Source organism: Sminthopsis crassicaudata, chromosome 3, assembly GCF_048593235.1.
Source record: "Sminthopsis crassicaudata isolate SCR6 chromosome 3, ASM4859323v1, whole genome shotgun sequence".
NCBI classification, from domain to species: domain Eukaryota; kingdom Metazoa; phylum Chordata; class Mammalia; order Dasyuromorphia; family Dasyuridae; genus Sminthopsis; species Sminthopsis crassicaudata.
Window position 1 is genome coordinate 112,114,214 of NC_133619.1, and position 16,962 is coordinate 112,131,175.

At 34.1% G+C, this 16,962-nt stretch overlaps 1 protein-coding gene across 1 annotated transcript in view; it reads right to left on the reverse strand.

Annotated features, from left to right (window-relative positions):
- KLHL1 (kelch like family member 1) overlaps positions 1 to 16,962 on the reverse strand; it is a 605,136-nt gene that overhangs the window by 147,723 nt on the left and 440,451 nt on the right. The window contains exon 6 of the mRNA XM_074299230.1: positions 1,221 to 1,407. Within this exon, the coding sequence (XP_074155331.1) occupies positions 1,221 to 1,407 (187 nt within the window). The remainder of the gene's footprint in view (positions 1 to 1,220; positions 1,408 to 16,962) is intronic.

Genomic DNA, 16,962 nt, shown 5'->3' on the forward strand with positions numbered 1-16,962 from the left:
AGTTCTAAGAAAGCACTTCACTATTATAGTTTTTCTGTATATTACTTCTTGTAGGTCTTTTAACTTCTCCTTTAGGAATTTGGATGCTATACCACTTGGTGCATATATATTTAGTATTGATATTGCTTCATTAAATGTGGTGCCCTTTAGCAAGATATAATCTCTTTTAGTTAGATCAGTTTTTGCTTTTGCTTGATCTGAGATCAGGATGGCTATTCTTGCTTTTTTCACTTCACTTGAAGCATAGTAGATTCTGTCCCAGCCTTTTCACCTTTACTCTGTATGTATTAATCTGATTTAAATGTGTTTCTTGAAAACAGTATATTATAAGATTCTGGCTTTAATGAAGTCTGCTATTCTCTTCTGTTTTATGGGAGAATTCACCCCATTCACGTTCACAGTTAAAACCACTAATTCTGTATTTCCCACCATCTAATTTATCCCAAATTATGCTTTTCTCTTTCCTTTCCCCCTTTCCCTTTCTCAGTATGTTGCTTCTCCACTTGCCTCAAGTAACCCTTCCCCTTTATAATCCCTTTCCCTTTCTTATAACTTCTCCCTACTATTTCTATTTTTCTGTCTTTTAGCCTCCCATTTTCCTTTTTCTTTTCCCCTCATATTTCCTTATAAAAACCTAAGCACAAGGTAAAGGAGGCATCAAAGGATACAAGACAGTTCTTCCTATGCAGAATGCCCTTATGTCACACATTGGGGAGGTAGGGAAGTCTTATCTCAGGAAAGCAGTATAGATGAAACTTTTTTCATAGTTTTAATGTTTTAAAAAATGGCATCACCTCACCTATTGAATTTCAAAAGACTATAGTGTTTCATCCATTTAAAAGTTAGTCTAAAGCTTGAAAATACTATAAATAACATTCAACATCAACCTAAACAATCATGTGCACATTTTTCTTTTTTATTACAAATGTTGTGTTTCATATTCTTTTTTCAATTGAATTAAAATAAATTATTTTTAAAAGCTTATAAACAACTCAAATTTATATTAATTTATTGGTTAAATGGAACAAGGGGGTTAAAAACAGGGAAGTAGAGATGGCAAGAGACAAAGTTTTCATAAAGCTTTTCATCAACAAACAATGAAGAAAAATCTCTGAGATATTTTATTTATGGTTGGATAAGTTTTTAAAAAATATCACATTACAAATAATTTCTTAAAAAGCCACAAAGCATAACTAATTGGAAACTTTGGAATTGTATACCTTTGTTGTTGTCCATTCCCCCTACAGCATACAGGGTTCCAACAGTCGATTTCCTTGGTTTAGTTCTTGGACTTTGCATTAAAGTTCTTCTTTCAGGCAACAAATGGTACTTCATAGCTTCCAGAATCAGTTTTTGACATTCTAGGTCATCTTTAAATAAAGCATGGTTTTCAAGGTCAGCCAAAATCTGTGAATAATGAATCAGATTCATTATTAATAGTGATTTTTGAAAGTTAAGAAAAATAAATGATACAAATATTGCATGCAATATTGTCATTAAAAACCCGGGTCAATTTTATATTTTTTCACTGATATGAATTAGTAACGTTATAGATCAATATATTTTCTTTCATCATGGACTCACAGAGGCTAAAGGGAATTTCAGAAGTCACTTGGGCAACTTCTATATTATTATTAAGATTAATTTTTTTTAAAGAGTTGCCTATGCTATCTTTAAATAGTATCTAAGCAAATGAATTAATATCACTAACTAATTCAAATCTTCCAGGAAATATTTATTATGTCTCATCTAATTCTATGCTGGTACCATTCAGAACATGTTTTCCATCTTAAGTGAAAATGTCATTCTACTCATTATAATTCTTGATGTAATTGAAGATTCTTAATAAGCCACTCCATGGCCTACTCAGCTTAGAGTCAGAAAGATCTTTGTTAAGAATTCAGTGTTTGATTTTCATTATCTGTGTGACTATGAAGAAATCACTCAACTTCTCAAAGAATTAGTATGCTTAATTTTGAAAAGGAGAATGCTAATATCTATGTTTTCTATCTTATACAGCAGTTTTGATGCTCAAATGACATAGTGCTTATAAAATGCTTTGCAAATCTTCAGCCAAAATTACTTTAGAAAAGGTTAGAATATTCAATTGGTTAATAGACATGTTTGGAGGACCATTCAAACACAATTGTTTATTGAACTGGCACATCTTCATAGTGACCTTTTTTTTTCTTCATCTTTGTTCTTTTCCCTACCATATGATATAAGGCCAGAGAGTTCTTAAACTAGGGTCATATTTTGAAAATATATTGCAATATGATTAGTTATCTTTGACATTTTAAAAATTCTTTAATTTTTTTTAAATATTTAAAAACATTTTGAGGGTTCTATAATGTTCACAGAATGCTATGGGGAGTCCATGACATAATTAGGTGTTCATCAGCTCATGCTTCCATTAGCAAATAATGAATATTTAGAGAGAAACCATGATATTGTATAGTGCAAGACCAAGCTCTGACCCATACTAACTGTGTAATCATTGACAAGTTATTTGATCTGTAGGTTCTCTAGTCAACTTTATAAGGCTACAAGTTGCAGAGAAGCTATCAATTTGTAATGGTAGAGGAGTTCCTTACACCAATAAAATCAAATGGAATTCAATGGAGCAATACCCTGTCTATAACAAATATTTGCTGAATTCACTGAAACACTCAGTTAGAAAAGATAATGGTGTCCATGTATTCAATAATGAAAAGAGTTTGTGGTTACATTCAGGCTCTTTAAGTGTCTAAGGCCAGCCACTGAAAAGTAAATAATTCTTGACTATTTTCCCACATTTTTCATTGAAAATGCTGATGGAGGTCATGTTAAATCAATGAACTACTGAGGAAACATTGTTCTCTCTTTGTGTAACAAAATAAGAATCAATTATAAACTGTGGTAAGGTTTCATCTTCTGGGACTTCTGGTTGAGGGGTAAAGAGGCTTAATACCTAATAATTGTCTGTAGCACATATGAGCTAAAAATATAGGCTAAATAGGAACTCTGAGGAAAATTTTAAATGGCAAAAGCATATATGTCAATACAACATGCCAGGGAAGATGAGAAGATAAAAATGCAGAGTCAGTAAGTAATAGTAAATATATATATATATATATATATATATATATATATATACATATATATATATATATATATATATATGTGGTTTTGATACTCAGCAGCTGTGTAAATTGGGACAAATTACTTAACTTCTGAAATCTTTTGATTCCTAAACTATAAAACAGGAACATTATTATTATTAGTTAGCATGTTTTATGCTGGGAAATCATTTTGTGAAGCATAAAGCACTATAAGCACGCAAGTGATATGGTAGAGAGGCACAGTGGTATTAAGGATTCATTTGGCTTCAAAGCAGGAAGAGTTGGGTTGAAGACCTACGTCTTACATATATAGATTGTGTGGAAGAAGACATGTAACTTGATCTGTAGATTCTCTAAACAAATTGGAAATTTAATATAATTTTTATTATATGCCAAAATCTCTCCCCATTGAGCCTTGTAACCTAATTGGGAAGACAAGCACATATGAAACTAGATAACATTAATGTTGGGATATTGACAAATTCTGACAGGGTACAAATCAGTGTAAACTAGATTCATCATTAAAAGTTTCATGGGAAAGTTGAGATTTGGGCTGAGAATTCAGTAGTAGATTGAGTTTGATTAGGAATAAAGAGAGAAGAAGAGTGTTCTGAAGGTAAGAAAACAACTTAAATAGAAACATGGAGGAAAGAATATACATATTGGATAGTATAGTATTGCTTGGCTAGAACAGAGGATTCACATTTTCCAGAGGTAAGAAAGGTAAGGTGGAATCAGATACTAGAGAGCCTTAAATGCCAGAAATGTTTGAATATGAATGTCAATAATGATTAATACTTGAATAAGACAAAGACATGATGAAACATTGGTCTGAGAATAATATGAATGGTGGATTTGAATTAAGAAGGGAAAGTAGGAAAAAAGAAAAAAAGAGGAGTAAAAGAAAGGAAAAAAGAAACAAGTATTAACTGCCTAATTTTTTTTTCCAGGTTAAGCACTACTATTAAGAACTTTACAAATATCCCATTTGGTCCTCACAACTCTGGAAAGAAGTTTCTATCATTACTCCCATTTTACTGTTGAAGAAACTAAGGCAGATGGTGGTTAAAAGATTTGCCCATGAACACAAATCGTTTTAGTGTCTTGAGTATTTGGACTTGGGAGACAAACAAGAGAAACAGAAAATTATAGGGGAAGCGAGAGAAAGAAACGAATACCAAAGAAAGAGAAAGATATCTGAGGAAAACATTAGGATATGGGGAAGCATATAATAATACATAAAATGGAAATGACCAAGAATATGGGAGTGGTGTACACAAAGTGAAAGAGAACAAAGAGGAAACAATATTCACATAAGTGGTAAACTTCAATGTAAATTACAGTTACAATATAATCATAAAAATAATGAATTCTTTTCTTCATAATAATTCAACTGATCTATACTTTAAACCCCCCAAAAATCTTGTCCAGATAGTATTAGGAAGGGGATAGGAAAGAAATAAGAACAATTAAAACTAGTAAACTAACTTTAGAATTTCTTTTCTGGAAGTGTCTCCTGTATGAAGGAAGTTCTAAGAAGATATGGAGAGAAAGTTTGAAAGAGATTAGAATCTCTTTATTCCTTTCCCTTTACACTGCCAAGATAAATGTCAAAAAGATTTAACTATTTGGAATTATTAAAAAAATTTAAAAGTATTCTAAAGAAAAGTACCCATTCAAAAGAAAATATTACTCAAATTCAAATGTCATAGATGTGAGCAATCCCTCTATCACTGTAGATTTTACTAATCCATATTTATTTTTTGTGATTCATGTTCTCACACTGGTTATTTAAAAAAATCTATACAACACCACATAGGCTTTCCTTTAATATGTTGTGGGGATAAAGTACAATACTCAGGTTGATCATCTAATATTCCTTATTCTTATTACATTAAAAACATCCCTTTACTGAATGATTCTGGATGCATTGATGGATTTCAAATTAAAATGAAACATAAATATTTTCAAGTCTGCAATGTTACCAATATGATGTGTAATAGCGTCAAATAATACAGATCATAATTCTTTTACAACTTATTTGATGTTTTAGAGAGTTACTTTGTCTAAAAACTGATTACCCTGTAATCAACCTAGTCACATTTTCTTCTGAGTGAGGCTAGTTTGTTCTTTGAATGACAAAAAAAAAAAAAAAAAGAAAAAAAGAAATGAAAATAAGAAAGGAAAAGGAAAATCCTTCTATCTGGGCTGTAACTGAAGCTTTTTTGGTTTAGTAGGCGTTTTCATAGATTTTGTTCTATATTCATATCATTCAAGAGCATAGGAATGACTTTATAATGAGGCATTATTATCACATCACTGTGGCAGGGTTTAAAAGAAGCTTAGGAAAAAACACCAGGTCAAAAAATATGTAAAAAAGTAAAAAATAAGATAAAACATCCTTTTTATAATTTGGATACTATATATACATAGTGATTAAAAGAAAAATGTTAGAGTAAAAAGTTTAAAAAAGTAAAATTATCCTGAGTTATAATGAAGAAATTACTGGTATTGAGGAAACCAAATTATCACTCTTTGCTGATGATATGATGGTATACTTCGAGAACCCCGAGATTCTACTAAAAAGCTATTAGAAATAATCCATACCTTTAGCAAAATTGTAAGATACAAAGTAAACCCACTTTAGTCATCAACATTCTTATATATCACTAACAAAATTCAACAGAGTCACAAAGAGAAATTCCATTTAAAGTAACTACCAATAGTATAAACTATTTAGGAATCTATCTGCCAAGGGAAAATCAGAAACTATACGAGCAAAACTACAAAACACTTTTTACACAAATGAAGTCAGATCTAACCAACTGGAAAAATATTAAATGCTCTTGGATAGGGCAAGCAAATATAATAAAGATGACAATAGTACCTAAACTAATCTATTTACTTAGCACTATACCAATCAGACTCCCAAAAAACTATTTTAATGACCTAGAAAAATAACAACAAAGTTTATATGGAAAAACAAAAGGTGAAGAATTTCAAGCAAACTAATGAAAAAAAAATCAAATGAAGATGGCCTAGCTGTACCAGATCTAAAATTATATTATAAAGCAGTGGTTACCAAAAGCATTTGGTACTGGCTAAGAAATAGACTAGTTGATCAGTGGATTAGATTAGGTTCAAAGGACAAATAATCAATAACTAATAACCTAAAGACCCCAGCTTTTGGGATAAGAACTCAATGTTTGACAAAAATTGCTGGGAAAATTGTAAATTAGATGGCAGAAACTAGGCACTTAACACCTTACATCAAGGTGAGGTCAAAATGGGTTCATGACCTAGGCATAAAGAATGAGATTATAAATGCATTAGAAGAACATAGGATAGTTTAACTCTCAGACCTGTGGAAGAGGAAGGAATTTATGACCAAAGAAAAACTAGAGATCATTATTGATCACAAAACAGAAAATTTTGATTATATCAAATTGAAAAAGTTTTTTGTACAAACAAAACTAATGCAGACAAGATTAGAAGGGAAACAATAAACTGGGAAAACATTTTTACAATCAAAGGTTCCAATAAAGGCCTCATTTCCAAAATATATAGAGAATTGAATTTAATTTATAAGAAACCAAGCCATTTTCCAATTGTTAAATGGTCAAAGGATATGAACAGGCAATTCTCAGATGAAGAAATTGAAACTATTTTTTTTTTTATTATATATATATATATATATTTTATAATATTATCCCTTGTATTCATTTTTCCAAATTACCCCCCTCCCTCTATTCCCTCCCCCCGACGACAGGCAATACCATACATTTTACATGTGTTACAATATAGTCTAGGTACAATACATGTGTGTGAATATCATTTTCTTGTTGCACAATAAACATTAGAATCCGAAGGTACATGCAACCTGGGCAGACAGATATTAGTGCTAACAATTTTCATTCCCCTCCCAGTGTTTCTTCTCTGGGTGTATCTACCTCTGTCCATCATTGATCAACTGGAAGTGAGTTGGATCTTCTTTATGTTGAAGATTTCCACTTCCATCAGAATACATCCTCATACAGTATCGTTGTTGAAGTATACAGTGATCTTCTGGTTCTGCTCATTTCACTCAGCATCAGTTGATTTAAGTCTCTCCAACCCTCTCTGTATTCCTCCTGCTGGTCATTTCTTACTGAGCAATAATATTCCATAACTTTCATATACCACAATTTACCCAACCATTCTCCAACTGATGGACATCCATTCATCTTCCAGTTTCTAGCTACAACAAAAAGAGCTGCCACAAACATTTTGGCACATATATGTCTCTTTCCGCTCTTTAGTATTTCTTTGGGATATAATCCCAGTAGTAGCGCTGCTGGGTCAAAGGGTATGCACAGTTTGATAACTTTTTGGGCATAATTCCAGATTGCTCTCCAGAATGGCTGGATTCTTTCACAACTCCACCAGCAATGTATTAGTGTCCCAATTTCCCCACATCCCCTCCAACATTTGTCATTATTTGTTCCTGTCATCTTAGCCAATCTGACAGGTGTGTAGTGGTATCTCAGAGTGGTCTTAATTTGCATTTCTCTGATCAGTAGTGATTTGGAACACTCTTTCATGTGAGTGGATATAGTTTCAATTTCTTCCTCTGAGAATTGTCTGTTCATATCCTTTGCCCATTTATCAATTGGAGAATGGTTTGGTTTCTTATAAATTATGGTCAGTTCTCTATATATTTTGGAAATGAGACCTTTGTCAGAACCTTTGTTTTTAAAAATATTTTCCCAATTTGTTACTTCCCTTCTAATCTTGTTTGCATTAGTATTATTTGTACAGAAACTTTTTAGTTTGATGTAATCAAAATCTTCTATTTTGTGATCAATAATGATCTCTAGTTCTCCTCTGGTCATAAATTCCTTCCTCCTCCACAAGTCTGAGAGGTAGATTATCCTCTGTTCCTCTAATCTATTTATTATCTCCCTCTTTATGCCTAAATCATGGACCCATTTTGATCTTATCTTGGTATATGGTGTTAAGTGTGGATCCATATCTAATTTCTGCCATACTAATTTCCAGTTTTCCCAACAGTTTTTTCCGAATAATGAATTTTTATCCCTAATGTTGGAATCTTTGGGTTTGTCAAAGATTAGATTGCTATAGATGTACCCTTTTTTGTCCTTTGTATCTAATCTGTTCCACTGATCTACCGGTCTATTTCTTAGCCAATACCAAATGGTTTTGGTGACTGCTGCTATATAATATAGCTTTAGATCAGGTACACTTAGACCACCTTCCTCTGAGTTTTTTTTCATTAGTTCCCTTGCAATTCTTGACCTTTTATTCTTCCATATGAATTTTGTTGTTATTTTTTCTAGGTCATTAAAATAGTTTCTTGGGAGTCTGATTGGTATAGCACTAAATAAATAGATTAGTTTGGGGAGTATTGTCATCTTTATTATATTCGCTCGGCCTATCCAAGAGCACTGAATGTCTTTCCAATTATTTAAATCTGATTTTATTTTTGTGGCAAGTGTTTTGTAATTTTTCTCATATAATTCCTGACTTTTCTTTGGTAGATGGATTCCCAAATATTTTATACTATCAACATTTGTTTGGAATGGAATTTCTCTTTGTATCTCTTGCTGTTGCATTTTGTTAGTGATATATAAAAATGCCGAGGATTTATGTGGATTTATTTTGTATCCTGCCACTTTGCTGAAATTTTGAATTATTTCTAGTAGCTTTTTAGCAGAGTCTTTGGGGTTCTCTAAGTATACCATCATGTCATCTGCAAAAAGTGATAGTTTAATTTCCTCATTTCCTACTCTAATTCCTTGAATCTCTTTTTCGGCTCTTATTGCCGAGGCTAGCGTTTCTAGTACTATATTGAATAGTAATGGTGATAGTGGGCAACCTTGTTTCACTCCTGATCTTACTGGGAAAGGTTGCAGTTTATTTCTATTGCATATTATGCTTACTGACGGTCTTAAATATATACTCCTGATTATTCTAAGGAATAATCCATTTATTCCTATACTCTCAAGAGTTTTTAGTAGGAATGGATGTTGGATTTTGTCAAATGCTTTTTCTGCATCTATTGAGATGATCATATGGTTCTTATTAATTTGATTATTAATATGGTCAATTATATTAATAGTTTTCCTAATATTAAACCAGCCCTGCATTCCTGGAATAAATCCTACTTGATCATAGTGTATTATCTTGGAGATGATTTTCTGAAGTCTTTTTGCTAATATCTTATTTAAGATTTTAGCATCAATATTCATTAAGGAGATTGGTCTATAATTTTCTTTCTCAGTTTTCGATCTACCAGGTTTAGGTATCAGTACCATGTCTGTGTCATAAAAGGAATTTGGTAGGACTCCTTCATCCCCTATTTTTTCAAATAATTTATATAACATTGGGGCTAATTGTTCTTTAAATGTTTCGTAGAATTCACATGTGAATCCATCTGGCCCTGGGGATTTTTTCCTGGGGAGTTGATTAATAGCTTGTTCTATTTCTTTTTCTGAAATGGGACTATTTAAGCAATTTATCTCCTCCTCTGTTAATCTAGGGAGCCTATATTTTTGGAGGAAGTCATCCATTTCACTTAAGTTATCAAATTTATTGGCATAAAGTTGGGCAAAGTAACTCCTTATTATTTCTCTAATTTCCTCTTCATTGGTGGAAAGATCCCCCTTTTCATTTGTAAGACTATCAATTTGATTTTCCTCTTTCTTTTTTTTGATCAAATTTACCAAAGGTTTATCTATTTTATTGGCTTTTTCATAAAACCAACTCTTGGTTTTATTTATTAATTCAATAGTTTTTTTACTTTCAATTTTATTGATTTCTCCTTTTAATTTTTGTATTTCGAGTTTAATTTTTGGTTGGGGGTTTATAATTTGGTCTTTTTCTAGCCTTTTAAGTTGTAAGCCCAATTCGTTAATCTTCTCTTTCTCAATTTTCTTCAAATAAGCCTCTAAAGATATAAAATTTCCCCTTATTACCGCTTTAGCTGCATCCCAAAGATTTTGATATGATGTCTCATCATTATCATTATCTTGGGTGAAATTGTTAATTGTTTCTATAATTTGCTCTTTCACCCAGTCATTCTTTAAGATGAGATTATTCAGTTTCCAATTACTTTTTGGTCTATTTACCCCTAACTTTTTACTGAATGTAGCTTTTATTGCATTGTGATCTGAGAAGAAGGCATTTATTATTTCTGCCTTCCTACATTTAATTTTGAGATCTTTATGTCCTAGTATATGGTCAATTTTTGTATAGGATCCATGAACTGCTGAGAAGAAAGTATATTCCTTCCTATTGCCATTCAGTTTTCTCCAAAGGTCTATCATACCTAGTTTTTCTAATGTTCTATTTACTTTTTTAATTTCTTTCTTGTTTGTTTTGTGGTTTGATTTGTCTAAATCTGAGAGTGCAAGGTTGAGATCTCCCACTATTATAGTTTTACTGTCTATTTCTTCTTGCAGTTCTCTTAACTTTTCCTTTAGAAAGTTAGATGCTATACCACTTGGTGCATATATGTTTAGTATTGATATGGCTTCATTATTTATGCTACCTTTCAGCAGGATATAGTTTCCTTCCTTATCTTTTTTAACGAGATCTACTTCTGCTTTTGCTTGATCTGAGATAAGGATAGCTACCCCTGCTTTTTTGGCTTTACCTGAAGCATAATAGGCTCTGTTCCAACCTTTTACCTTTACTCTGTATGTATCTCCCTGCTTTAAGTGTGTTTCCTGTAGGCAACATATTGTAGGGTTCTGCTTTTTGATCCAATCTACTATCCGTCTCCGTTTGATGGGATCGTTCATCCCATTTACATTTACAGTTAAAATTATTAATTCTGTATTTCCTGCCATCGTATTATCCCCAGATTATGCTTTTTTCCCTTGACCCCCCTGATCCCCCTCCCCGATATTTAATTTACAGACCCCCCTTGTGACGCGCAACCCTCCCTCTTTTTTTTTTTTTTTTAGGATCCCTCCCCCCTCCCTCCAAGTCCCTTCACTTATTCCCCTTTTCCTTTTCCCTTTTCCTCTCCCCCCTTTTAATGAGGTGAGAGAAAATTCTCTGAAAAACAAATATGTTAATTATTTACTCTTTGAGCCTCTTCTGATGAGAGTAAGATTCACACAATGATTCTCCCCCTCACTAAGTTCCCTCAGATATGGTGTATTTTCTATGTCTCTTCCTGGGATGTAGTTTCCCTCTTTTTATCACTTCTTCCCCTTTTTCTGAACCGACCTCCTTCCCTTTACTACACCCCCCTTTTTTTCTTTTATATCAGTAAAATCAAATTATCCTTGAGTATTTTTTATATACCCACAACAGAGTTACAGTTCTCAAGGGTTCTGTGTACCTTTTTCTGTTTCTCTTCAGTCTTGTGGATGTAGATCAAATTTTTTGTTTAAGTCTGGTTTTTTTCTTAGAAACATATAGAATTCCTCTGTTTCATTGAATGACCATCTTCTTCCGTGGAAAAAGATGCTAAACTTAGCTGGGTAGTTCATTCTTGGTTGCAGTCCTTGATCTTTTGCTTTACGGAATATCAGGTTCCAGGCCCTTCTATCTTTTAATGTGGAGGCAGCCAGATCTTGGGTGACCCTTATTGTGGCACCTTGGTATTTAAATTGTTTTTTTCTAGCTGCTTGCAGGATTTTCTCCTTTGTGTGGTAATTCTGCAGCTTAGCCACAATATTCCGTGGTGTTCTTTTTTTAGGGTCTATTTCAGAAGGAGTTCGATGAATTCTTTCCACATCTACTTTCCCTTCTGTTTCTATTATCTCTGGACAGTTCTCTTTGATAATTTCCTGTAAAATAGAATCTAGGCTCTTTTTTTGGTCATAGTTTTCTGGGAGTCCAATAATCCGCAGATTATCTCTCCTAGATCTATTTTCCAGGTCTATAGATTTTCCCAGTAAGTATTTGACGTTGTTCTCCAGCTTCTCATTTTTTTTGTTTTGTTTGACTGATTCTTGGGTTCTCTGTGAATCATTCATTTCTATTTGTTCCATCCTGACTTTTAAGGAGTTATTTTCTTCTTTCACAGTTTTTAGTTCTTTTTGTAAATGTCCAATTTCGTTTTTAAATGAATTATTTTGCTCTATTGAATTTTTTTCCATTTCCCTAATTTTTTTTTTTTGAGAATTATTTTCTTTTTCCAATTCAGAAATTCTATTTTCTTGAGACTTTTTTATCTTTTCCAATTCAGAAATCCTACTTTCCTGTGTTTTTTTAACCTTTTCTAATTCACTAATTTTGTTTCCCTGCATCTCCTGTGAATTCTTTATTTTTTCCAACTCCAATTTCAGGACGTTGTTATTCTCTATCATAACTTCCCTTTCCTTGCCCCATTTTTCTTCGATCTCCCTCAATTTCTTAAGAGCTTCTTCTAGGAGAGAGTTATGTGATGGGGGGCAGGAATCGTTCCCCTTTAGGTTGTTATCTTCTGAATCTTTGCTGTTAACTTCCTTGGGGTTGGATACCCGCTCTTTCTCTGTATAGAAGGAATCTATAGTTTTTCTAGCTTTTTTGCTCATACTTAAAAAATGTTTTGGGGTCTGTCCCTGGGGTAGGAAATTATTTACTTCTTTACCAGCTTCCTCCCAGACCGGATGGATGCAGCGGCCCCTGCGCCCGCGCTAAGAGAGAGCTCTGGGAGAGAGTTCCCCACCCCCTCCCTGGGAGCGTCTCAGAGGTGATTAGCACTACTGTGCTTCGAGGGCGTAGAATAGTGAAGACAGCAAGAAGCCCAGGCTATGTGTCCGGGTGGGGAGTGGATGTTTGCAGCAGGTGACGTGAGAAGCCCCTGTGCTCAAACTGGAAGTGTCTGCCAGAAACCGCGGTCCCTAGTTCAAAGGTTCCGCTTCTCTGGGACTTCCTGGAGCTGAGTTCCACTCCCTCCAGCTAAGCTAGGCAGTGTGTGTTGCCTTGGGCCGTATCCACCCACTTGTCAGTCTCTTAACTATTCTCAGGAGGTAGCTGTGGCCACACCCCCTGGTGCCAAGAGATTTGCTGAGTCACCCCCCAGGATCGGGGGAAAATCTAATCTGAGTTTTAAAATATTTTGGCTTTCTCTTCTGAACTGCCAAATAATTAGCAGAGAAGAGCTAACAGCCTGTGCCAGATTCCTTTACCTCAGTGGCTTCTCTGATCCCAGAGCCCCTCCCAGCGCAATGGGCGCAGTGTGCCCCTACCCCACCGTCTGTGCTGGTCTTTCTTATTCCTCCCCTGAGAACTGACCTTTCCTGTTGAAACTCCAGATTCTCTTCAGCTGGTAAGTCGTGCTTCCAGTCCTTGTGGTATCTATCAGTCCTGAGCTAATTTTGAGACTTAATTTATCTAATTGGTTGTGAGGGAGTGAGGACGTTCACTGAGTCGTGTGTTTCTTCTCCGCCATCTTGGCTCCGCCCCCCGAAATTGAAACTATTTCTAGCCATATGAAAAGATGCTCCAAGTCATTATTAATCAGAGAAATGCAAATTAAGACAATTCTGAGATACCACTACACACCTGTCAGATTGGCTAGAATGGCAGGGAATGTTGTAGGAGATGTGGGAAATCAGGGACACTGATACATTGTTGATTGCACTGTGAATACATCCAGCCATTCTGGATAACAGTTTGGAACTATGCTCAAAAAGTTATCAAACTGTGCATACCTTTTGACCCAGCAGTGCTACTACTGGGTTTATATCCCAAAGAGATCTTAAATAAGGGAAAGAGACCTGCATGTGCAAGAATGTTTGTGGCAACCCTCTTTGTAGCAGCCAGAAACTGGAAACTGAATGGATGTACATCAATTGGAGAATGGCTGAATAAATTGCGGTATATGAATACTATGGAATATTATTGTTCTGTAAGAAATTACCAGCAGGATAATTTCAGAAAGGCCTGGAGAGACTTACATGAACTGATGCTGAGTGAAATGAACAGGACCAGGAGATCATTATATACTTCAACAACCACACTATATAATGATCAATTCTGATGGACGTGGCCATCTTCAACAATGAGATAAACCAAATCAGTTCCAATAGAGAAGTAATGAATTGAATCAGCTACACCCAGCAAAGGAACTTTGGGAAATGAGTATGAACCACTACATAAAATTCCCAATCCCTCTATTTTTTCTTCACAGGTTAATTGTACACTATTTCAAAGTCCGATTCTTTTTGTACAGCAAAATAACTGTATCGACATGTATACATATATCGTATTTAACTTATACTTTAACATATTTAACATGTTTTGGTTAACCTGCTATCTGGGGAAGGGGGGGAGGGGAAGGGGGGGGAAAGTTGGAACAACAGGTTTTGCAATTGTCAATGCTGAAAAATTACCCATGCACATATCTTGTAAATAAAAAGCTATAATTAAAAAAAAAAAAAAAAGAGAAGATACTAGTATAGGCCTAAGAAAAACTATCTCTGGTGATGGTGACAAAATTAATTAGTTTGATGATATCTATGAAAATTGACACCAATTGAGTCTGTAAAAAATGTTTTACTTAAAGAGAATTGGCAGGGGGCAGCAAGGTGGCACAGTGGATAGAGCACCAGCCTCGAATTCAGGAGGGCCTGAGTTCAAATCTGGTCTCAGACACTTAACATGTCCTAGCTGTGTGACCTTGGGCAAGTCATTTAACCCCAGCCTCAGGGGAAAAAAAAGATAGAATTGGCAAATAAAATAGAGAAGAAAAACAAACTGACAAAATTAATCAACAACAACAAAAGATCTGGGTATGATTAAAATAAAAGCAATATTTCTATAGCACAGAATAAAGAGAAAGAATTTCTAAATTATGTTCTAAAACTTTTGAGAAAGAAAATTATCTTGATCACAACATTTTGGTAAACAGAACAAGAATTTTTTTCTCAAAATAATGAAAATGGAGAAAAATAGAAAATTTACAAATTTGTTGTATATTAGTTGTGATGAACACAAAATTCAATTTATTGAAATTTATGTTAATGAAATTTCAAGAATATAATGGAAAGATGTTTTTATAAACAATTAATATGAAAGTATTTTTCCTAAATACAACACAATTAATTAGAATGTGATTTATAAGGTAACATAAGACTTCTAAAATCAAATTTCCACCAAAGCTAAATATTCTTTACAAAGACAATGCTGGTTATTATAAAATGAACTTGAAAAAACTTACAGAAGGAAAGTCCAATTTAAAATAGTTTATAAGATTTAAGGAATTGATTTTTCACAATTGTAATTGATTACCTCAGAGGAAGTATCACAGAAGGATTAAAAAAACAAAACAAAACAAAAAACTAATAGCAGTGAATGGGGAGTGAGGTGGTACAGTATATAGAGCACTAGGTTTGGAATCCAGAAATCTCATCTTTGTGAGTTTAAATCCAGCCTCATAATACATACTAGTTATGTTACCATAGGCAAATTATTTAATCCTATTTATATCAGTTTCTTACTTGTAAAATAAAATGAAGAAAGAAATAGCAAAATACTTTCCAAAAAAAAAACCTTTCAAACGCCCTCAGAGAGAGGTGGACACGATTGAAGTGACTAAAACAAAAGTAGTAATTCATTGCTTAATTCCTGAAAGATACAATTATGAGAAAAATAAAGGCGGAAGGAAGAGATAAAATGTTTGTATTTGAAAAGAATCAAAAGCAATTGATTGCATGGAACAGAAAAATAAGATGCGGTAGCCTGCCCAGCCAGGTGCAGAGGGCTTGGTTTCTGGTAAACAGGTTGCAGGATCCATGGGTCTTGATACGTTTCAAAAATCTGCTTTGATAAGCCCAATCCAAGATAATTATTACCTTACTCTATAAATACTTATCACATACACCTCCTCTAACAAGCCAGTTCTTTGATGCTATTTGATTCCATCTGCTTATGGCACAATCCCTTCCTTTGATAAATGATTCTGGTCTTGTGGTAATTCTTATAGATCAAACTACCCTTCTACTTCATTTCTATTGATGTCTAAATCCAAGAGTGGGGATTTGAGAGCAGATCTCTTAAACTACCCTTTCCACATTCCCTTTTCTCCTAGATGTTTTTTTTTTTTTTTTTTCTCTCCAAGGATCACTCCAAATTTGGCCTCTGGCTTGGATTAATAAATCCCTACTCTTCCTCCTTGTTTCCCATCCATTCTTCTCCCTTGTCTCCTATGACTTTGGAATCTTCCCAAGGGTGCTCTTACCCAGGAGTAACTGGATAGGAAAGATTCCCCCTAATATTAGTTGATATTTTTACTAATTGGGTTGAGGCCCTTCCATCCAGTTCAACAAAAGCAGAGAAAGTAGTCTATGTCCTCCTCCAGATATTTTTTTCCAGATTCTGCCTTCCCTGATCCCTATTGAGTGATAATGGCCCATATTTTACTTCCCAAATTACTCAAGGGATCTCCAAAGCATTAGGTATTACATACTATCTCCACTCTGCCTGACACTGCCAATACTCAGGAAAAGTGGAGAAAGACAATCAAACCTTAAAACAAACCTTACCCAAAATGAGTCAGAATCATGGGTGGGTCAAATTCCTGTCCATCTGCCTTTTCCATACCAAGGTAATCCCCTGAACAGATGTTAAACTTAGCTCTTGAGCTCCTCTGTGGGAGACCCTTTTGAACAGCAGACATCCTCATTGACACTCCTACCACTCAGATTTCTCTGGATACAACTCAAACAAATAGGACTGCCCTCCAAGAGCATGTTAATTCAAGCTCACCTAGGCTTAGCAACAAGTCACGTAATGATCTTTATTAACCTGGTGAAATGGTATATCTAAAAGATTGGCAAACATACCAATGATACTCCCACTTATTCTCCAAATGGAAATGTCCATTTAAAGTTATTCTTTCTATTCCCATAGCAGTCCAATT